Raw genomic sequence first — 24,747 nt, forward strand, 5'->3', positions numbered from 1 at the left:
ACATTCGGTGGCAGAGGATAGTTTCGAATAAAGTACCGGATAGTTTCGAATAAAGTACCGGTCAAAAAATAGAAAAAATAGAGAAACCTGAGGTTTGAATGCATATTATAGGTAATTTTATAGCTAGAATATTTTATGGGTGCATTTGGAGGGAATTGGTGGCCTTGTATATTTTATTGAAATATGACACTTTAGTGTCACTACTACTGTATATGGGATATGGACTAGAAATACGAAACTAAGCTCAAAACTCGCTCTACCGGTATTTCACCAGAAAAGCGGGGTGGGTTCACAGGATGAATTGTAGCTTGAAAACGAGGTGGTTAAGCCATTATCTCTTGCTGTTCATTGGTATGTACAAATGTTATTCTGCAATTTGTATGGTAGCTTAGGTCAGGCGCACGGGCCTGGAAGCAGATGCGGCTGCGGCAAAATAGTGAAAATAGGCTTGATTCACATGAAATTTTGAGATTGTCCCTGTGCCATCTTTAGGGCTCATTTTGTAAGTTGTACATGTTTTATTCCTAAAAGCTTCAAATTTCTCAAGGGACTACATCATACTATTATTACATGTAGAGGGAATTTAAAATTTTTCAATGCACATTTTTAAAGCAGCTCAATAGTAAGTAAACCGTCAGTCAAACGTTTTGATTGCAAAAAAAACTATCCTCTGCCACCTTCCCAAATTCTTCCGGTGATCGTTCACGGTTAGTTCGTACGCCGTGTTACTCGAAGTTTATAATGTTAATCTATTTTTGGGAGAAAAGAATGTTTTATTTTCTATTGTAATTTTATAAATATTTCTTTTTTAAACATTTTATATCGTATTTCTTTTTTTAATTTATTCTGAAATATGAATGAACCTTTGCTCGAATCTGATTGGCTGTGGGATACAGGATAATATAGGATAGGATTAGATTAACTTCTATATGTTTCTATCGTGAATCCTCAATCCTGAATCCTATCCAATCCCATCCCATGTCAACTTGTGGGATAGCAGCACTGTATATCCTTTTATCATGTATCATAAACACCGGTAATTCTGTTTGTTTAAATGTAGAGACCACACGCGCAGTAAAAGTACGAGTGAGTGACTGGGTGTGGCATCGCCATATTTTAGTGGTATGTGTTCAGTTGAATTTCAATTCATATACTGATCAATTCTTTTATTTTTGTTTGTGCGTTCTATTGGTAATGCGTGTATATATTTTGTTTGTTTGTAGCTCATTGCCAATTTGATAATTTAATTTAAATAATAAAGAACCAATAAAATGAACTTGACTTTAGTTGTTACAGTCAAATAAGCATTAAATTATGTTGATAGTTGTCTAAATTGAGCCTGAATTAAATAGAGATTAAACACCGTATACAACGGGTAACGCGGGGAGTCGCTAAAAAGTATGGGGGAGTCGTTTTCAACGTATGGGGGAGTAGATTTTCACCGCTTCGGAGTCAGAGGAGATGTGGGTCACGTCTTTTTTCGGTATATATAAGATGTATTTACAAAAAACAAATATCCCACGGAAGATGGCAATAGTTAAGCTTTATCGTGGTCATTTGTCCGGCTATCATATACATCTAGTTTTCTCAAACACTTCGAAACTATTTGACAGTTTTCATATTTACGTTGATCGGGTAGTAAAAACATGCATGATTTGCACAATCTACGGCTTGCGTAGGGGTTCTCACATTTAAAACAGCGAGAGAAAACGTTTATCTTTTAAATGCAACAACCTAAACTTGACTAGGCTTTATAAAAATTAATAATTAAGACATTTTCTCTTCAGACAGTAACGGATACGTAGGGGGGAGTCGTTTATTGGAAAGCACATCGCAGGGGGAGTCGCAAAATAAAGTCAAATGCATATAATTGGTGTTGTTTTAATCTCTTTTATACTGCCAATACCTTTTTATTTAATCGTAGATATATATAAATCTATATGTTTGGTTATTTACTTTATAATCTGAAGTTACGAAAAGAGATTTTTTCTGTGGCTTTATCAGTTCCAGAAAACAATCAGCAATTTAGATTACATGAACAACTGGATTATATATCATCGGAGCACATGTGCTTGGGGACAGGACCCTCCTCCTCAGTATGTAATGTTCGTACATGTATATCACAAAAATTCAATTCACGAATTCACGAATGCTCACTTCCAATATGGAAGCATCTCCATAAAAAAAATCAACTAGATTTATAATATTGTCGTTTACTGATTTTTATTTGAAAATTAATTTTCAAATAAAAATCAATAAACGGCAATATGAAAAATTTCTTGATAATATTAACCATTTTTTTTAATGAGAAAAAGGCAGATCTCTGACGCGTCTTCACGCCCCTTGACGTTTTCTTTGGAAAGGGGGTTAAGTTTAACTGGTATATTCTCACGACTAGGTTCACAATTTATTATATATTCATCATACCGGTATATAGTAACACATCTTCAGACACAAACGAATTCGAATTAGTACTTTAATTGAGAATATTTTGGATTATCTGAGGTTAATAAACATAGGTAAATGTACAGAATGAATGCTGAAGAAGGGACTGGATTGCATATTACCTAAAGCGCTTGAAATGTATGTCTATGATAAATAAAATGAGAAGTGTCAATGTAAAAATAATTAACCAAAAACTTTGAAAAGAAGAAATACGAAAATATTTCTTCAATGTATACATTTCATTATCATGATACCCTCCCTTACCTTGCCCCAGCTCTATACAGTTCCTCAGAACATGTTACCCCCTTTACCCCTCTCCCTTTCTCAGTTTCGTGAACACATAGCACGGTGGGTTGTTGTACCAGAATCAGTCAGAGGCAACTAGCATTATACATTCATAGACAGGGGTTCGAGGGCAACATGCGTTTCATTGGCGTCGGAAGCAAATTGAAAGTCGGGGGGGGGGGGGGGGGCTAAGCGTAAAGAAAAAAAATTTTATAACTTCTCAAAAAACCAGACAAGCAAAAAAAAAAACAAAAAAAAAAAAAACACAACCGATGTGTCTGTGGAAAGTGGGGGGCTAAATCTACGAAACAATGTTCATTGTCTATACTAAGTATATGTTTGGAAAAAAAAGTGGGGGGGGGGGCTAAGTCTATACTAAGTATATATTAGGATAAAAAGTTGGGGGCTAAGCCCCCATAGCCCCCCCCCTCGTTCCGACGCCTATGCGTTTTGTCGGACCCAAGAACCAAACTGTTTGCACGAGACGATTAGGCCGAAGGCAAGGGGTCGACAAAACACGTTTTGCCAGATCTAGAGAACACATTCGATCAATGTTTTGTTATGCATTTTACTATTTATTATGATATTATCATGATGAAATTTTTGTTAACCCTCACAGCATTGAAAAACTTTCAATTCCGTAAAGTTCTGACAGCTGACACCGCCCACACTTTGACGTAAACGGTGCAATATCTCATCGAAAGGTCCAACATCTCGCTCCACGGTCAAACAGCTATTTATTTGACTTATGAAAACAGTAGAAAGGTTATTCTTTTTAATGTTAATTTATGTAACAATTTTTAAAAGTATAAAAACAAAAATTACAAACAACTCACCTGAAAAATTTTGACACAGCAAAAAAAAAAAAAAAAAACAATGGGTTGGTGAAAGGAGGTTACAACAGTTTGACAACCAAATTGTATTAACACATTAGCAAATAATAGTTACTATATTTTAAGTATTCTGCAACAATAATAATAAAAAAATGTTTAATATTATTAAGAAATTTTCCAAATTATTAATCGGGTTGTTTTTTTTTTATGGAGAGGCTTTCATATTGGAAGTGAGGATTCGTGAATTCGTGAATTGAATTTTTGTGATATACATGTACGAACATTACATACTGAGGAGGAGGGTCCTGTCCCCAAGCACAAGTGCTCCGATGATATATAATCCAGTTGTTCATGTAATCTATATTGCTGATTGTTTTCTGGAACTGATAAAGCCACAGAAAAAATCTCTTTTCGTAACTTCAGATTATAAAGTAAATAACCAAACATATATATTTATAGATATCTACGAGTAAATAAAAAGGTATTGGCAGTATAAAAGAGATGAAAACAACACCAAGTGTATGCATTTGACTTTATTTTGCGACTCCTCCTGCGATGTGCTTTCCAATAAACGACTCCCCCTACGTATCCGTTACTGTCTGAAGAGAAAATGTCTTAATTATTAATTTTCATAAAGTCTAGTCAAGTTTAGGTTGTTGCATTTAAAAGATAAACGTTTTCTCTCGCTGTTTTAAATGTGAGAATCCCTACGCAAGCCGTAGATTGTGCAAATCATGCATGTTTTTACTACCCGATCAACGTAAATATGAAAACTGTCAAATAGTTTCGAAGTGTTTGAGAAAACTAGACGTATATGATAGCCGGACAAATGACCACGATAAAGCTTAACTATTGCCATCTTCCGTGGGATAGTTTGTTTTTTGTAAATACATCTTATATATACCGAAAAAAGACATGACCCACATCTCCTCTGACTCCGAAGCGGTGAAAATCTACTCCTCCATACTTTGAAAACGACTCCCCCATACTTTTTAGCGACTCCACCGCGTTACCCGTTGTATACGGTGTTAAAGCTGAACACGATTCGTAAAAGGAATGTGTCCGCCATTTTTGCTCCCGATTCTGCAGACCCCTATATAAAGGGCAAAACTTGGTCACTGTTCAGTGAAACCACCGGTGTAGACGGGCATATGCTACACAGCACTCCGTAGCGAGAATAATAACGTAATATTTCGTCTAATACAAGAATGTAAGATACCAACTAAATTTACAATTATAGCTGTACAAGTCAGTGCAGCATGCAAACAAAACAGATAATCATAACTGCAATAAAATATAAACTAAGGTAATGCAAGATAACCAGCACGAACACGGGTCGCCATTCCACGCCGATACCCGTGACAATAAAGCAGTCAGGTGTGACAAATGTTACGAGTATACCCTAGTGTTGAAGCATCGTAGATATACCTATTTACGAGTCGTGTTTAGCTTTATTAGATTATTTTTGTCGGATTGTTTATTTAATGGTGACTTGTTGTTTTCATTGTGCAGGTGATAATGGCGGTTGCATTGACCTTTATATTGTTTGTTGTTTGAGAAAAAAATTTTTGCGTTCACACATTTCTGCCTGATTATCATCCTTAGATGGTTATACTTCTAATTGGTATATGCACTGCGCTGACAGATCTATATCGGTGCAGAATCTGTTTGGAAACGGGGATTACTTTAATATATTTCTCAACGAAAGAAATGTCAATACAGGAATGATGTGTTCAAACATTTTAATTGTATTTTTCAGAGTTAAACCTAATCTGCTGACAATCTGATGGCAGGAAGCAAAAAGTTAGTATTTTGGACTTCTTTGGTGTTATTGCACTGTATAAATTCCAGCAGTAGCCAAAGACTGGACACTATCTCGGACACATGTTCTGGGTCAGATGAAATGAAGGATCTAAAAGCGGAACTCAAAGCTTTGCGACAGTTTGTTAGAAATCAAGCAATAAGTATAGAAATCCTAGAAGAAGAATTGAAATTCATAAAACAAACAGTGTTCAAAAGTAAGTTTGTTTTTTCTTTAAAAAAGAACAACGTTCTGCATTCGATATTTTTTGAAAGGTGTACAATTATGTTTGACCTTTTGACCTTGACCTATGAGTTTGACCCACCTTTACACAAAAATTCCAAACTTTTATTTTGGCCATAACTTTCGAATGATAGGTACTATGACTTTCATATTTCACAAATGTATTTATTGTAGCAAGACCTTTCATTGGATAATAACAAATTTGACCTTGATATTGGAGATTAACGTACTAATGAAAAAAACTTTAACCTTGACCGCAACTTTTGAATGGTAAAGGAAATGGCTTTTTTACTTCAATATGTACTTCTTGTGAGAAGACCTTTCAAAGGATACCAAGAACTTTGACCCCTTGACCTTGACCTTGGAGTTTTAACTACTTTTAAAAAACTTTAATCTTGGTCACAACTTTTGAACGGTAGATACTAGGACTCTCATATTCCATATATGTATTTTTTGTGACAAGACCTTTCATTGGATACCAACAACTATGACCTTTGACCTTGACCTTGGCGATTTACGTACTTATGAAAAAAATTTGACATTGACCATAACTTTTGAACGGTAAGAGCTAGGGCTTTTGTACTTCACAGATGTAATCCTTGTAAGAAGACCTTTTATTGGATACCAAGAACTTTGACCCGTTGACCTTAACTTTGGAGTTTGACCTTCTTTTCAAAAACTTTGACCTTGGCCACATGTTTTGAATGGTAGATACTAGGACTTTCATATTTCACATATGTTTTTTTTCTGTAGCAAGACCTTTTATTTGATACCAACAACTTTAACCTTGACTTTGGAGAATTACGTACTTAAAAAAAAACTTTATCTTTGACCATAACTTTTAAATTGTATGAGCTAGAGCTTTTAAACATGTACTTCACATAAGTAATCCTTGTGAGAAGATCTTTCATTGTATACCAAGAACTTTAACCCTTTGACCTTGACTTTGGAGTTGACCCTTTAAAAAACGTTAACCTTGGCCTCAAGTTTTGAACGGTAAGGGTTAGGATTTTCATCCTTCACATAGGTATTACATGTGATAAGACCTTTCTTAAGGAACCAACAACTCAGACCCTTAAACCTTGGAGTGTGACCTACCTTTCAAAAATATATCCTCGACTTTAACTTTTGAACAGGTTTTGCTAGGGACTTTGTATTTCACAATCGTATTTCTTGTGAGAAAAACCCTACTTTGGGTAATTAATAATTAATAACAAATAATATGCATTTAAGAAAAGTTTAATCTTCGTTATGCTGCCATACGAGGTCATCAGTGTTTAAAAAAAACACATCTTCTTCCTTATATTGAGAAGAGATAGGGCTTTAATATTTGACATGTGCATGTAATACCTGTGACAAGATAATCCCGAGCATGCTATGATTTCTTACCCCTTGACCTTGACCTTCGCGATTTATTATATTAAAAAAATCAACTTCAATGATAATTTCTATATAAATTACATATGATAGGGTGTTCATATTAGACACAATGTGTCATAAAAATATCATCTCATCCACAAAGACACCGAATGCGGGGGACCTTAATTCTTTGAATTTGCTTGTTTTAGCTATGTTCAATGTTTATCTGTCATTTATGTATTTTATGTATATGTCTGACTAATAATGTTAGAAAAAAGATTTACAGAGCTTATTGTATTTGTTTGATAATCTGACATTAAATAAAATTTTCTGTCTCTGATAATGGTTAATTTAAAGAAAACTTGAAAAAGGGTATAATGGTAAAAAAAAAAAAGGATTCAATTTTGTTCAACCTCTTTTTCAAGAGGAGATTATTAAAAATTAGGGATATCAAATCGGTCAATTTTTGATACTCGGTTACTCGGATGTTTTTCCGATCGAGTACCCGGGTACTTGGTAAAGGTGTAAATAAATATGAACAAGTTAATTGATAACTGTAAAACATTGTAAACTCTTGTAGAAATAAAAGCGATGGGAGGTTACCTGTAAATGCGTTGTAACAATTATGACCAGTTTGTAACCGACGAAATTTAATCTAACATTTTTTTTTAAGTTCAATTTATTTATCAGATAAATACGAGAAATAAAATCAGAAATGGTTCACAAGTGTTTTTGTTTAAAAAATAATCTGTTCCGTAATTAATGTAACTCTTTAGTGCGTTTGATGTCCAAGTGATAAGTTGTCTGAGCTATATGTACGGTATAAACTTGATCAAGTTATCCTATAACAGAGCGGATTTATACGATCTTCGTACACTCTTTGATCCTACGGTATGTTGTAGTTTAGAGCAACGATGGACATAAGATTTTTAAAGCATTTGCATTAATTGGCATGTAATCAAATGCATCAAAATCAACAATCGCACGTGCAATATCGTCTGCCTCTTTCCCGAGAATTTACGGCTTCTTGGAGAATTGACAAAATTATTTAATTTGTTTAAATATAATGGACCTTATACGATGTTCAATGAAAACAAATAATAGGTGAGAAAAGCCCGGGTAGGTACATCGGTGTTTGGTCACGATAATTACTGTATTTATAAACACTGCCACAGGCGATAACGGTCATTTAGAGGCATAGGAAACCCTAATTACTGTATGTACAAGTGCAATGAACATTTTACGTTTTAAAACCGATGTTTTAATGCATTAATAAATAAGCTTAGAAATATTTTAAAAATATACATCCGAGTAACCGAGTACCGATTTTAGTATTCGATACTCGGACGTTCGATCGAGTACCCGGTTAACCGGGTACTCGTTGACATCCCTATTAAAAGTGTAAAAATCTGTGGGGTCATTTAAAGTCTTCTTCTCAAAAACCACTGGTCTAGAAAAGGTGAAACTATTCAAACCATGTTCTACCCAAGGGTAGGATGAAGTCAAAAAGGGGGGTCATTTTTTTTACAAATTGAAACAGGAAAAAATTATTTTTTTCAGATATTCTACGCAAGAACAGCAAAGCCATGATTAATCATATATATTGAAGCGTTTCGAGGTAGTGTAGATTCTAGTTTTTTTTTTTTCAAATCATGACCCCACGGATAGGAAAGTGATCACAGTTTTACTTCGGTTTACATACATAGAAACATTCTTATAACATATTTTTAAGAACAGAAAAGTCATGATGAGTCGTATTTATACGGAAGCATCCTTAGGTAGTGTATATTTACTTTCGATCCAATCGTTACCCCGGAGGTAGGGAGGGTCCACTATGGATGATCAAACTTTTACATTGGTCTAGATAGATAAAATCTTTAAAAGTCTTATTCTATAGAACACAGACTTATGATTGGCCGTATGCATGTGGAATTATCATTGGCTAGTATAGATGAATATTTCTCCAAATTATGCCTACTGGATGTAGGTTGGGTCCACTATAATCAATCAATATTTTACATATCAATTTATAGGACAAATCTTCTTTTCGAGAACAGAAAAAGCCTTGATTTTTTATACGGAGCTATCATCGGGTAATGTTGCTTCAAAACGTTTAAATCACTAACCCTTGGCTAGGGTTGGGGCCCAAAAAGAAGGCCAAAGTTGTACATTGGATTATACTGTATACCTTTTCTTAAAATTTAGCATTTTGTTTGCTCTATTATTTCTTCATGTGACGTTGTATATGCGAGACTATGGTGGAATAGTTCATTTTGTTGATTCAGATTTGTTTAATATCTTTAATTTTTTTTCAAAGCCGCGAAAAAATACATTTTTTTTATTCTTTGCAGGGAGGTATCCTTTTAATTTAAAGATATATTTTTGTATAACATGTCCGTTGAATATCTAACTGTATTCATATTTGTTTTCTCCAATATATAATAATGCAAACTTTTAATGCCTAATATTACAGTTTTATATAATTAAAAAAAATCTGCTTCAAACACTCGACTTTTAATGCACAGAGTATAACTAATTCTTGAACTGTTCCAAAACAAGATACTAATGGTATCAAAATCATATTTTCTTTTTAAATTATTCTTCATTGCAATGGAATAGAATAAAAGACAGCTGAATACACTTAGTATTCCTTAACCAAGATCGGATTATTACATTTTGCGTATTTACATTTTGCGTCTTAATCAACTCAAAATGTAATAACGTTATATAAATGTGATAATGCGATTTTTGGATAATTAGATTTTGCGTTGTTACATTTCGCGTCGAAATCAACGCAAAATGTAATAACGTAAAATGTAATAATGCGATTTTTGAATTATTACATTTTGCGTTGTTACATTTTGCGTCGAGATTAAGCATAAGGCAAGCTAGAACACAAAATGTAATAACATATTTTTTGTCAGTTAGATTAAATACAATTTTCAATAGAGTAGTGACAGAAGAAAGGTAAGTGAAACAAAAGAAAAAAAAATAGATATATGCAGATAACAATAATTGAATTTATAATATATTAATTTAATTAGCTACATGCATTCAAAATGAGTTTAAACTTCTAATTATAGGTGTTGCAAATTAGAAACGTGCGTGCAGGGCGGGGTTGTTGTTGTTGGACGAGGATAATTTTATTAACCAGTGTATTTTTGCATTTTGATCGACAAATGCAATAAACCTAGAAAAGAAAACTATTCATTTTGTACTGGCGGGCGTGAATAAATGGCGAGAAGAGTGTTTATTGACAATTATGATTCCATACTGTTTCATACAAATCATGTGCATTGTAGACCATCAAAAAACAAAATTCTTTGTCTCTTTCTAATTCTCTTTAATCATAAAATGTATTGTTTTCGCATGTCCATAGTTATACAATGATCAACATAGGAAGTGAACAGCCCGACCCCATTTCTGTCCCTCCTTGCTAGACACACACATACACTTCTAATTTGCTAACCAATGTACACATGCCGAACATGCACATCAAGAGCATTTAAAGATATATATGCCGTATTAGTGTTTTTATTTTAAAAGAAATAAATATATGTGGTGTCTCATCAAGTTATATAAGTTATATACTTTCTGCAAATAAGACAATTCCACTTTATCACTTTTAAAAGTTATGAAATGTTATTTGGTAAAAATTATTTTCTCTCCGTGTCGGATAAAAAACCGCCTCTTATTGAAATATTCATGATCACGTGGTTTCGCATGTTCACAGCAAACAATGGTCCAATCTCGTGAATGAACCGAAAAGCATGATGGTCTACTACGTTTTCACTACAAACACGTGGGTGGGATTGTCAATACGTGAGCGCACCTCAGAGTTGGTTGCTTTTTGTAGCGAGGAATAATCACGTGCAATTGTCTTTTCACTGGACATTTTCGGTTGGGTGAACTTCTACAGCTGTCAGCCACTATGGATAAAGAAGTGTGGAAACCATGGTGTGCCAAAATGAAATAACTAATACAAACAAATGATTTAATTTGATCAATCAAAATGGTTATTAGATACATTCGATTCTGCATTTCTTAATGGTTCAAAACAAAAAAAAAAGTATTCCACAGAATATCATTATAAATCTGCACAAAATACCGAATGCCAAAATCAGAATACTACTAAAATAATATAAATATATTCTTTACATATGAATCACAGTATTTCTGACCCCTTGAAAATAATTTTTAAAATCTTGCAAGTAGGTTATCAGCATTGGCTCGGGCTAATTAGAAAGTGAAAATTGGAGTTTGGCAGTAAAGTTAAATAGGGTAATGTTGTAGTGAATGAATAAAAGAAGTCGGTTCACTTTATGCATAAAATGGCCCTGTACATATACCAATTGATTGATTAACACTTGATTGTTCATTTGAAGCATTAAAATATTATAGAGACTTCATGTTTTCATATCCTATTAAAAATTTTCTCCTAAATGTCCAGGTTTCGGAGAACTGGCTTTATGAAATTGCAATGTTCTTGAATTTCTAGGTAAACAGGTATAATTGAGTACTTTCAATGAAGAAAAATAATATGAGCGCACTCTCTGATCTAAAAACATAAAAGATGTCTTTTAATCCTCAGAAACGGTTTTATCATTTACTAGTTGCATATTTTAGATCAGAGGTTGCGCTCTATATCAAATATCAAAATATAGCTTTAAAAATTTGCCGATTTTGTAGACTTTTTCAGAATAAGAGGAAATTGACGCATTTCGTGACGTCATAATGCATTGACTAGCCGAAAACTACGTCATTTTTTATAGATACGCAATCACCAAAGATCTAAGTGATATATTCAATGCATTGTTAACAAAAACTTCATAGTTTCAGTTTTTCAGAAATTCACAGGGCCAAATAAGGCAAAAGTGTACCTTTTTCTTTAGTGGTGAAAGATTTTGGAACCTATTTTACTTGTCAGGTTTCTTCAGTCGAGCTAGTCGATTTTTATTCCAACTGTTCTATCCCCCCACCCACTTAAAAAAACCGATGCTACCTACCTGAATTATTTTTTTCTTTATGGTGTTCATCGAAATGCTTGGTTGTGCCCTCAAACTGGAATAGTTTTTAGGGGCCTGGAATTCCTAGACCAATTTTTTTTTATTAGCCCAACTGTATTTCTAAGAATGCAAGATGTATGATATGTAAATTTCATCTACATATCTTATGTAGTTCATATTAAAAAAAAAAACCCTAAGGGATAATTGACGATATCCCATTCAGGGTGTAAAAATAGCAGTTTAAATTACTTTATATACATTGTACTTGACTTAAAATATTTTTTGCGCATAATGCGCTCCATACTGAAGATTCGTAGTCGCTATTTTGTAAAATGTTCACCCAACCGAAAATGTCCACTACCAGTACTGCACGGAGAAACTCTAAACAAACGGACCTGGAGTGGGGAAAACGTTAATTTTCATAATTGTTAATCATTTGTATGCAAATATGAGCATGGGATTAGTAGATAATAATGTACGTAATGCATCAAGTCTTTCCGAGAGCGATTTAAAAAACTAGCCTTTTTGAAAATCACATGTAGTATTTTATGTAGTAACCCATAAATGCATTAAATGCAACTCATTGAGCTGATTGATCTATTTGTGTTCCTCACTGAACAGACGTCACAAATTAAAATTTCTCGCGTTACGAAGTATAGCGAGAAATAATTGTCCTAACGACATGTAAACAAATTGTTTGAGTCGGAACGGAAGTCTTATACCGGGTAATTGTGTACTGAGTATTGGCCAATGGAAATGGGTTTTAAGTTATGACGTGTTCGAATGGGTGAAAGAGATTTTTAGTAATCATTCTCTAGCGCACGCTCTACCCGAGCAAGTCAAAGTTTGTAAGACGGACGCTAGGCGCATTCAATGGGGTTCAATTCGTCTATTTCCAAAGAAGTTTACTTTGCAATTTACGTATAAAAGGATTTGTTGGGCAGTTTTTGACTTCAATTACCATTTTCCAACAAAATATTCATCGAATTTCGACATCACAGAATTGAAGAGTGTTCCGTAAGTAGGGTACGACAAGCAGTACAAGCGGACGAGCACTGGAATCAGCTACAGGGACGTTCGAGAAAAAGGGTCATTTGAGCTGTGATTGCACAAGAGAGATACAAGATAAGAAATTCGAAAATATTGCAAACGTTTGTTGAGGTGTCAAAATAAAATAATATTGAAATGGGAGGATTAATATTTGAAGCTTTGATATTCTAAGATCTCAGGTGAATGAATGGCACAAGTCGAAAAAAGTCGAAAAAGTTTTGGGCTGAGGACAAAACTTATATTTTTATATCATAGTTTGCATAGAAAGAAAGTGTGTTTAAAATGAAGAATTTATTTCTTCAATCATATTAACATTGCTGATTATAAAAGCATCGGAAAATTTCTTGGAATCTTATTGAAGTTAAAAAAAAAATGTATTCATTTTCAGAATTTATGTAAAATTATACATGTAGAGGTCGGCCGCAGTACTGCAGGTCTCATATAGTTACAAAGGAAATCATAAGAAGATTTTAGTTGTTAAAAGTATCCTAATCATATGAATGGCTGTAGTATAATGCAGCTGATTTGAATTTAGTGAGTTTAAAAAAAATCATTATTTTGAATTCAGCAACAATTCTAGTAGAATTTGTTTCATAGAAAATTAATTGGATGTTATCTTACTCAAGATCAAATATCATTGGACATGTTAAAGCTTTCATATTTATTACGTGATGCCTCAGATGTAGATTATGGTATTTTATTGAGGTTTTGTCGGAGCACAACAGCAAAAACAAAATTACGGTGAAAATATTTAACAAAAGTGTTTGTCTTTGATGCATCAGATGTATGCAATTTACATTGAATTTTGGCAAAAGGATGTCTCAGATGTAGACTATGGTGCTATATTTCAAATGTTTGTCTTGGGACCAAAAAAAAATTATTTCTTAAAAACATTGAACAAAAATGGTTTACTTTTAATTTTGATGCATCAAATGTATGCATTTTATATCGAATCTTATGAAATTATTTTTAAGATGTAGGCGATGGATTTTAATTGAATCCTGACAAAAAATATACTAAATTACGACCCAAAAATAAATGGTTTTGAAAAAAAATACCACGCACACTTCTCTCCCTTTCTTTGGTTATTTCTAGTCATCTCACAGTGCGCTGAAATGCATACAAATGTATTCACTATTGTTGTTTATGTCAGTGAAGTGAAGTGTGGACTTAAAATTTCTCGCGTTACGAAGTATAGCGAGAAATAATTGTCCTAACGGCATGTAAACAAATTGTTTGAGTCGGAACCGGGTAATTGTGTACTGAGTATTGGCCAGTGGAAATGGGTTTTAAGTTATGACGTGTTCGAATGGGTGAAAGAGATTTCTAGTAATCATTCTCTAGCGCACGCTCTACCCGAGCAAGTCAAAGTTTTGTACATTATAATAAATGGCAATTTCTTATATTAATTTTTTGAGAATGAGTCCGCCATTCATTTTGTTTACCTCGCAAATTTTGCTGCGGACTTACAGGTTTCCATAGTTTTTTCAACATAAATCAGTGTTGTTTTTTATCTATGGTTTTTCCTGGGCGGCGAGGGAAGCACAGTTCAATAGTTGTGTTTATTTTAATTTTATATAAATTGATAGATGTTTTATTCTGCTTTGTTCATATTGTGTGGAAACCATAAAGCCTAGCGTCATCTCACAGTGCGCTTAAATGCATACAAACGTATTTTTGTTTATGTCAGTGAAGTGAAGTGTGGACAAATATTTTCCTCGACCTGATGATTCTCGCGATGCTTTTCCTGCGCACATGCGCAGATCCAGGATAAACGTCAGTCCTTTATAAATATACATGAGAATATCGTGTTCTTTTCCCGACCAGTACTTTGTTAATACCGAATAAAAATTCATCGAATTTGCAAGAATGCTTCATTTTTGATAGCTTATTATACTTCAGATTTTTTTGTTCTGTTTCAGCTGTGCAAAAAACTGTTTAACACGGCATACATATCTTTAATGGTTCTATGGTCAATCTTTGGTAATAAGAAATGTTATTGGTTAGAAATTTATTAAGACTGATTTTTTAAAAAATGTCAAGCACAAAGTAATGTTTTATAATTAAGTACAGTGCATTAGATAAAAGTCAGAGTTATAAAATATACATTTGGATTTAGTTATGTTATAAGCCGTAAGTTCGGCCACTATTTCATATTTCTAAATATTTTGTAAAGCGTGGTTCCCATGTTGGTAACATATATTTTTCTCATATGTGTGGAAGATACAGGGTGTTTCATAATATATGTCACATTCTAAATCTTCAATTTGACCAACACATGTAAAAGATACAGATAAGTCTTTCTTTCAAATTGATGCATGTATCCATAAGATTCATTATGTTTAATTATCAGCTAAAATATTAAACACTGAACAAAATCTTAAACATTAATGAATGTAAGTGAAATTTCTAAGTTGCTTCATTTTTGCAACGTTGAATTTCACAACGTCAAAAGCTCACATTACATGATTGTTCTTAATGATCTCCATTATTTCAACAACAAATGAAAGTTGCTTCTTGAAATTTGTTTAGAGTATAACCTTGTCACATATTTTTGCTTAGATACTCCTCATTTGAAGGTCTGTGTTCTTTTTGAGCTCATTCATTATCTGTGGTTTAGGATTGTAGTCCCTGTTCCTTAAGAATCCCTACAGAAAAGAGCCCAAAGATTGAAATTGTCAAATGCAAAGGTCAAACTCTCTCCTTGCATTATTGAAAATTTGTATGCTGGTAACTGCAAATCATATTTCAAAGTTGAATGTATGCTGATATTGCCAGCATCAATTTCTGAAAATTTCTATCAGAAACTTTTCTCAGAAGTTTGCTACACTTAGAGTTTCCATCCCACAAAAGAAACCTCTGCTTCATTTAAAGTCTCTAGGCTTTCTGGAATACTGTGTTACTATCACATATTGTCTGTCCTTGTCCTTTAACCTTGTCTATATAATACTAGCATTCTGATAAGCATCATAGAAAGCTTCTATTCTTTTGGAAAATTTATTTCATCAACTTCTGAATAAATATTGGCAAAATGAATTGAAAAAAAAAACAGCTTTACAATTCAGCACTGAGTGGATAAGTTTAGTCCATTTCAAAAAATATTCAAATTATGACATCTGCATTTCTAGCGCAATTAATCTTTGTAAGGCCATGATTTCCTTGAATTTTTCACATGGAACAAAAGTGCAGGATTTGATGTTTAAAATGATATATAGTTTGTAATAGAGGTATGATAGGTAAGAAAAATAATTAGATTTAAAAATGTAACATATATTATGAAACACCCTGTACTACCCTTGAGATAAAGCTATGCATTATTCACGGGAAGGCACTTTATTAAAAGCACTCGCGGTTTTTACACAACCTCTCCAGCATTGCTTCAAGATTCAAATAAATCAAAACTTTAATTTGTAAAAATTTTTGCCCTATAAAATAAATTATTATGAGCAATAATTTTGATAAGAGCAGGGAAAAGACTTGATTACTTCAAAGAAATGTCAAGTTTTAGCAAAGTATTCGTATCGGTTACTGTAGAGACGGATGCCCGATGTTAACACCCCCCACCCAGGAACGTATTAATACGTACAATCTAATTAAAAATTAGATGTTAGATCCGCACTACAAGCAAAAATACTCCATTTCAAGTCGTTGGATAGAGATAATATCAAATCACACCATATAGATATCCTTCATATATTAAGATCAATTTATTGTTTGTGCTAAACATAATAAAAAAAATACACTGTAATTGTTTTATTACATAAAGTTTTATTACATTTGTGTTCTCTTCAAGGCAAAAATAACATAACGTAAAATGTAACAACGAAAAAGCACGTTATTGCATTTTTTGTTGATCTTGATGCAAAATGTAAAAATCCAAACATTGTGCTATTACATTTTGCGTAATTACATGTTGCGTTTATCTCAACACAAAATGTTAAAACGCAAAATGTAATAACCCCTGTTTATTACATTTCGCGTTGTTATCACATTTCGCGTTGTAACAGGGGTATTCAATTTTGAATACGGAATGTAATAAGTAAATAAATTTAGTGCTTCATCGTTGACTAATCAGTAACCTTCACAAACTCATGTTTGTGAAGAATTTCCTGAAATGCCAGGCAGGGGTGTATTGTTTAAACATGTCAAAAAATTTTAGATTTGTTATCATGGTTTCGTAATTAAGAAAATAAACAAACATCCTTTCACATCATGATGTCTTAAATTCCATTTAAATAAAAATATTTTAAACAATACTTGTAACAGTTTTATGTCATTGAAGGCGAAAGCTTGACTTCTACCTCTTTGGTAATGTCTTCAACACCAACCTCAACGGAGGGGAAAAATTCATTAGGTATGTATATATATAAAATCACTTTTATAAGGATACCCACTACCGTCCCAGACAGGACAGTAACCGCGCGCTAGACCGTTCGGCTATCTAAGCAAGTAAAACAAAACTTGCTTTCGATGCCGAAGGAATTATCACAGCGCCGTCCTACATTACACAGTCATTAAGAATTAAAGTGAGATACCGTTAATTGGACATTAGTTTTTTTAAGAGGATCGTTACAAATACCCATAGTAGTATAATGTTTTGTTTTGTTTTTTTCATTTATAAAGCACATTTTATAATACATGTAATTCTTTAATTAACATAACTGCCCTAAGTGAAGGAATATTAAATATTGAATGCACAAAGAAATTCACTTTTTAAAAGGATACAGACTTTTCGCCCGCCCGGTGTTTAACTCTCGACTTATGGAATCTTTCTCTTAGCAGTTCAAGAACAGCGCGCTAGACAGCTCTGCAATAAAATTGAATATCTTTGTGCTTTCTACATTTACTCGGAAGTGGGTATCTTTATAAAAGTGATTTTCTTTGAGCACTCTCTCTCTCTCTCTCTCTCTCTCTCTCTCTCTCTCTCTCTCTCTCTCTCTCTGTGTGTGTGTGTATTTTTCTGCTGATCTTGAAATCAAATTTTTATTAGGTAATAGAGGCAAAGAGTTCCTTGTACTGTTCATGGGGAATTATCCTTCTGTGTCTGGACCGGTAACCGTCTATATAACAACTGAAAATAATGCAATGGTTAACATTTCAAGTTCTCCATTTTTGAATGCAAACATAAAGTCAAAGACAGATAAGACAGTCTACTTTAACTCAATGTCAATAATATCTCTTCCTTTTACTCTAACATGCGAGTACTTAACAGTTGAACCTAAAGCTGTTATAGTACAGACTTCTGAGCCATCCACTGTAACTATTTTTGATAGCTTTGGGGAAACTACTAACGATGGGACGCTGATTATCCCAACTAATAAACTCTCAACAAAATATCTCGTTTCTTCAACAATGCCAGTGTTAAATTCAGTTGATTTTTATAGCCAGTTCGCTATAGGAGCTCTATATGACGATACAAGTGTACAGATTGAATTGAAAATTGGACAAAATTCTTCAATTCATGTATTTGGTGGAACATACAAGGACGGGGATACTTTCTCAGTAGTATTATCAAGACTGGAAACTTTACAGGTCAATCATACTACAGATCTTACTGGAACTTTTATTACAGCAACAAAACCACTAGCTGTATTTTCAGGGAAACAATGTCAATTATGGAAACCAAGCCGATGTAGTCACGTGGTAACGCAGTTACCACCAATTAGCGAACTTGACACTCATTATATCGTTGCCCCATTTCACAACAATGAAATTACTTTGATTCGAATTGTAAGTGCACAGGAAACTTATATCAATTCTAGTTTTGGAGACAAAAAGATAACAAGGCATTTATATGGGAGAAATCCCCAAAATCTGACAGCGACGTCAAACAGCATAACTGTTATTGTTTCCGATCAACCTGTTTTAATTACTGGATTTGGAATGGGAGGTCCATATGATCCTTACATGACTGTGATTCCAGGCATTAATCAGTATCTGAGTTATTATAAAATTCCTGTACCAGAAGGATACACGGAAAACTTTATTTGTGTGATTATTCCTCAAATTTCCTTATATAATCTTCGAATCAACGGAAACTCATTCAATAAATTCAAAACAGTGTTTCAGAGCTCAATTGTTTTGGAAAATATTTTCAGCGTATTTACCATTCAGGTTGAAAGAGGAATATTCATTTTATCTACAACAGACAATTCAAAGTTTGGACTCATTGTCTATGGTCATAGATATAGTGATGGGTACGGTTTTGCTGGAAACTTTCTACTTAACTGAACTTTTAAAACCTATTGCAAATGTGTTATCCTACTGAGTACATATTTGTAATTCCAGTATATGTTTTTATATCTTTTTTGTTTTGCTTCAATGTATATACATGTACTTGTTTATCCCAGTGAAACCTAGATTACTATATTTTGTATATAAATGATTTACTTGTCATTATCATTTTCTAAACCATTATGCACAATTAATCCCCGAATATCCTCCAAGTTACATCACATAATGGATAGCATCTTAAATCTATAGTCTTTCCAACGGTAAATATATCATCCCTCTTTATACTATGCGAGGGTTGTTCGAAAAGTTCATGGACTCCTGTCATATCTTTTTTTTTCATTTAACGTCATATGCTAACTAAATTTGGTAAAAATATTTTAACTATGAATTCAAATTATTTGCATTTCAATAAATTAAACTATCTTGATTAATTTTAAACCTATCCAGAATTTAAAACTGCAAAAATCGGATCATGGAGCAAGTCAAAATTTAGTAGTTCACAAACAACACACGAAATTAATATATGACAATGTCTGTAGTTATAGTGTACGTAAAATGGAGCAAAAAGGGGAAAAAAATCTAAGACTTTGAAATTAAGAACTGTTACATTGATTCATATTCCATAGTATAGTTTAATATTTCTATAATAGAAACTGATAATAGATTAGTTCATAAGATATCAATTTGCTAAGATGGGAAGTCTTCATTGAAAGCAACACAAAATGACGTTGTTGAACGTTACAGAGAAGCAGATAACGATGCAATTTTGTGTTATACTGAATAAACTCTAGATATGTTTAATGCACGACTTAATTGTGAGATACTGTTTAATTTGTTTTTAGTACAGGCGGAATTTGAGTGACAGAGTCTCTGTATCGGATTAGGAAATTCTGTGAAGCGGTTTATCTAATAAAAGCTGATCAAAAACTTTTAAAATTTGGAACGTCATGGAAAGACATAGCGCTTCCGAGTTGCTGATCCTGTGAAAGCACAGCTAAGTGGTAAAAGAAATTAAAACATTGGCAAAGGAAGTTATATAACGAGAACAATTGTTAGAAATGGGTTTTTAATAAGCTATAATTGAACTTAGCAGTTTAATTGTATATGATATTATTTAAAAAAAAAATACTTGACGCTTTGTTTTTGATGTTACACCGCTGTGAAGTATGCTCCATGGGTACAAAACATATTGATTTTAAAATGAAGTAAATTTCTATGCATTTGAATGGAATGAAACTCCACACTTCAACAAAACAAATATTTCTACACAGGATATTGAACTTATTTTAAATTTCTTGAAAGTAGTATACCGAAGATTGACATTGTCCAACTTTTCGAAGAACCCTCGTATCTTAAAAGACATTAATGTACAAAATATAGGAATTTAACATTATATTAGGAATTAATAAATAAACAGGATGCTATTGCACGCAATAGCTAATGACCCCCCAAACTGACCCCATATGTAATAATGTTCATTTTTTGCATAAACAGCATTCATTATTGAACTGATGAGATACTTTGTATAACATCAAACAAATAGCATGTTTGTATGACAGTAAATTAATAACAACTGATTAAAAAAAACATAAACTGTAGTACTCACAAAATATATATAGTACTCAGTAAATACTGTAAACCCATTTCTATGCGAGAAATTTTCGCTAAGTTCGCGACATCCTTGGCATCGCGAATATTTCTCGCCGCGAACCAGTCCTTAAAGTCTCTTTGTCTATTTGCAACAGATCAAAAAAGGTTTGGTCGCGAAAATTAATCGTCGCCAACCAGTCTAACCCCGGTTGATCGCGAAATAAAGTCGTCGCGAATAAAAGTTGGTTTACAGTATTTAACACAAATTGAGAAGTGAAAAGCATCATTTTATGTTACATCAATTATTATGAAGAAAGAGATATAACTTTTTGTTATTACAGTTGGTTTATATTTAACTCACTTTTCGAACTTAAAAAGATGGGAAATTAATATCATAAACCCACTTTAAACAAAACATGCATCACTAATTATTTTAAACCATATTAACCTCTTTTGAAAAAATAAACAAGTTTCCCAAATCAAATAAGGAAAAAATAATTGATAGATTTACAAAGATATGTCCCTTTTTATGCTAGTTAATGCTTGACATATATGTAATAGAATTCTTTATTTTTTTTTCTATTTCAAATTAATCACTGAATTATTTCTTTTGCAATGAGTTTATAGTTTAGTCCTCTTTTTTTAATTTTGGGAGACGTATTTTTGTGTACAGCTTCAATGAGGAATGTAAATTACTGAAGCACAGCTCCCGATTTTCCTTTACAAAACTTCCTTTTAAGATTTGATTTTGTTCTGGGATGGAAATTTGAGGGTTGCAAGTGTTGTACATATATATGGGGACATGTATTAATGAATAAAATTTCAATATTGATGTATAATATAATGATATTACTATATAACATATTAATAAAACATAAATAAAATCAAGATGTGTTGGTGAAACACGGGGGTAAGGCAGCATATTAAATTTCTCAAATACAAATCTATATGTTGATACGAGGGGTGATCAAAAAGTTCGCGAACTATCTCTATATCTACAAAACCACAATTCATATTAGAATAAAATTTGGTACACACATAGTCATTCACAAGTTCTATAAATAGCATATGCTGAATAAAGTTTTTCTTCTTGTTTGTGACGTCACAATGTGAAAATGACGTCACTATGTAGGTCACTTGTGACAAAAAAGGGTTGTCTCAGTCGAACTCGTTCAACAAACGACTGTACATATTTATTGTATATCTTAGAAATCCCTTTGCAGTAGCACATAATAATTTGAACACAGTTTAATAAGATAAATGACTGGATTGATCGTTTTAGAGAAGGATGGTAGGCGATTAAATATGATACTTGTCATGTTGCCCATTGAAAGCAAGTTTGAAAAGATATGTGTTGTTTAAAGGGTTTTTATCACGCATCGAAATTTCTTTAAAATTAAACACTATTTATATTCTTGGAACATATAATTATCGTTTAATTATAAAATAATGTTTTAAACTGTCGTATTTAAGCCATAATACGTCCGTAATGTAAGGTCTTCAGATTGAAAATCTCCACTAATTCGATAGGGGTCACGTGGTACTGAAACGTCATAGGTGTCAATGGGCAATTAGACCTCGTAAAGCGTATCGTAAGAAAACATCTACTGTATAGATACTTTCATGAAATAAAAAGAATGCACCACTAGGTTGGAAGAAATTTTGATATTGAAAATATAACTTTGGCTATGGATGCTCAATTTTATATGTATTAACTTCTACAACAAAAACAAAAAAAATAGACAAAAAAATACCGTGAAAGGAGGACAGGGCATTGAAGACGAAGCCGTTAATGACAACTCCTGGCTTCGACTGAATAGATCGTTATACGTTTTCTTTCTTTGTTATTTTAATAAATTGTACATAAACAGATCTTGTGTATCTTCTATCTATTCCAGCAATGAACATCATTTGATAGAAAGGACACTTCGATCGTCAATGGCGCCGTGCGCCATTACGGACTTCACAACACTTAGTGCATGATGTTTGTGCCGGACTTTTAAAATGCCTATTGGTAAATTATTATTATTTTTTTTTTGAAAAATACTATTTCCATTAAATAGATATTTTATATAATACAGAAAAAATTGTGATCGTACATTAACGAATGCTCTGAATGGAGAGAAATCCACGACCGACCAAGTCCCTTGCAGGTAAAAAAAACTTCATAAAACCTTTCCTGTGCTGATTTTTCATCCAAACGCCACAAATTATATCTAATTATCTATCAATTAAAAAAGTATCATTTATTTAATTTCTAGTAGGGTTTATATACGAAGCCATTGAGCCGTTTTGTAAACACAATAAGTACTTCGCTTGACCAGGACTGACACCTATGAGCAATGGCGCGCAACATCGGCGATCAAAATATGCATATTGAGAAATTTAAACTTTGAATCGCTGAAACACCGAAAATATTAATTTTTCTAACAAAAAAAATTTGATGGATGATTTTAATAGCATATAAACTTTGTTATATCAAAAAATCATGAAGCATGATAAAAACCCTTTAATTAACCGATTTGCTATCAAAGACCTCCAATTTACATTCTGAAAAATCGTATATCCGATGTAAAGTCTTCTCACTAGAAAATTAATACAAATATGAAATATAAAATCCTAGCACCACCTGTTAGAAGTTTAGAAAATATTAACGTTTTTAAAGGTACATGTAACACCAGGATCAAAGGGTCAATGTTGTAGGTTTCTAAAGAAAAGCCTTATAACAAAGATTACATACGGGAATTATGAATGCCCTAGTGCTAACCGCTCAAAAGTTATTGCTAATGTTAACGTTTTTAAAGAATGTGTAAACTTCAAAGGTAAAGGTCAAATACGGTAGAATTCAATAAGAGGTCTGGTTACAAGGATTATATAAGTGAAATATGAAAGCCCTATCCCTCAACGTTATGGCCAAGGATAACGTTTTCTTTCAAACTCCAAGGAAAAGGTCAAGGGTAAAAGTTGTTGGTATTCAATGGAAGGTCTTGTAAAAAAAAAAAATAAGCCTGAGAAGTTTGAAAGCTCTAGCCCTTGCCGTTAAAATGTTATTGTCAATGTAAAAGTTCTTTTTTTAAAGTAGGTCAAACTCCAAGGTCAAAGATGGTGGTATTAATTGAAAGGTCTCGTCAAAAGGATTACATATTTGAAGTATGAAAGCCCTAGACCTTATCTTTCAAACGTTATGGCCAGGATTAACGTTTTAAAATGTCAAAAGGTCAAAGTTGTTCGGATACCATAGAAAGTCTTGCCACAAAGAATACACATGGGAAGTATTAAAACCCTAACTCTAACCGTTCAGAAAGTAATTATCAATGCTATTTTTAAGCAGGTCAAAGTCAAGGTCAATGTCAAAGTTTTTGGTATCCTATACAAGGTCTTGACACATATAATACACATAAATATGAAAGTCTTAGCCAAAACTGTTCAAAAGTTATTGTCACGGGTATTTTTTTTTTTTGTTTGTGTAAAAAATGAACTCAAAGGTCAAAGGGTCGAAGTTGTTGATATCTAATAAAAGGTCTTGTGACAGTAATACAAATGTGAAGTAAGAAAGCCCTTGCCATTACCGTTCAAACGTTACGTCCAAGGATAAAGTTTTTTAAAAGAAGGTCTAACTCCAGTTTAAGGTCAGAGGGTCAAAGTTGTTGCTATCCATGTAAGGTATACGAGGGTTGTCCAAAAAGTTCTTGGACAATGACATTTTTGTTAAAATAAATGGTTCTGTATACGAGTATATCTAATCTATATCAAAATATTTCTCATAAAAACCAAAATCAGAAATTTTATTGATGTAAATTTAAATTTTTGTAAAAATCGGGGGTCTTTAAACGCCACGGACAGTGCGCATGGACCATTCTGACATTACGCTTATTTCATTTTAACGTCAAACATTTGAGTT

At 32.9% G+C, this 24,747-nt stretch overlaps 1 protein-coding gene across 1 annotated transcript; it reads left to right on the plus strand.

The window, feature by feature from the left end:
- The first annotated feature begins 18,044 nt into the window (after positions 1 to 18,044).
- On the plus strand, positions 18,045 to 19,253 carry LOC134279610 (IgGFc-binding protein-like). Its single transcript, XM_062762031.1, has one exon. The coding sequence runs from the start codon at positions 18,045 to 18,047 to the stop codon at positions 19,251 to 19,253; it is 1,209 nt and encodes a 402-aa protein (XP_062618015.1).
- The last annotated feature ends 5,494 nt before the right edge of the window (positions 19,254 to 24,747 follow it).

Source organism: Saccostrea cucullata, unplaced genomic scaffold (genome assembly GCF_032062105.1).
Source record: "Saccostrea cucullata isolate Sc308-1 unplaced genomic scaffold, CSIRO_AGI_Scuc_v1 ctg6299, whole genome shotgun sequence".
NCBI classification, from domain to species: domain Eukaryota; kingdom Metazoa; phylum Mollusca; class Bivalvia; order Ostreida; family Ostreidae; genus Saccostrea; species Saccostrea cuccullata.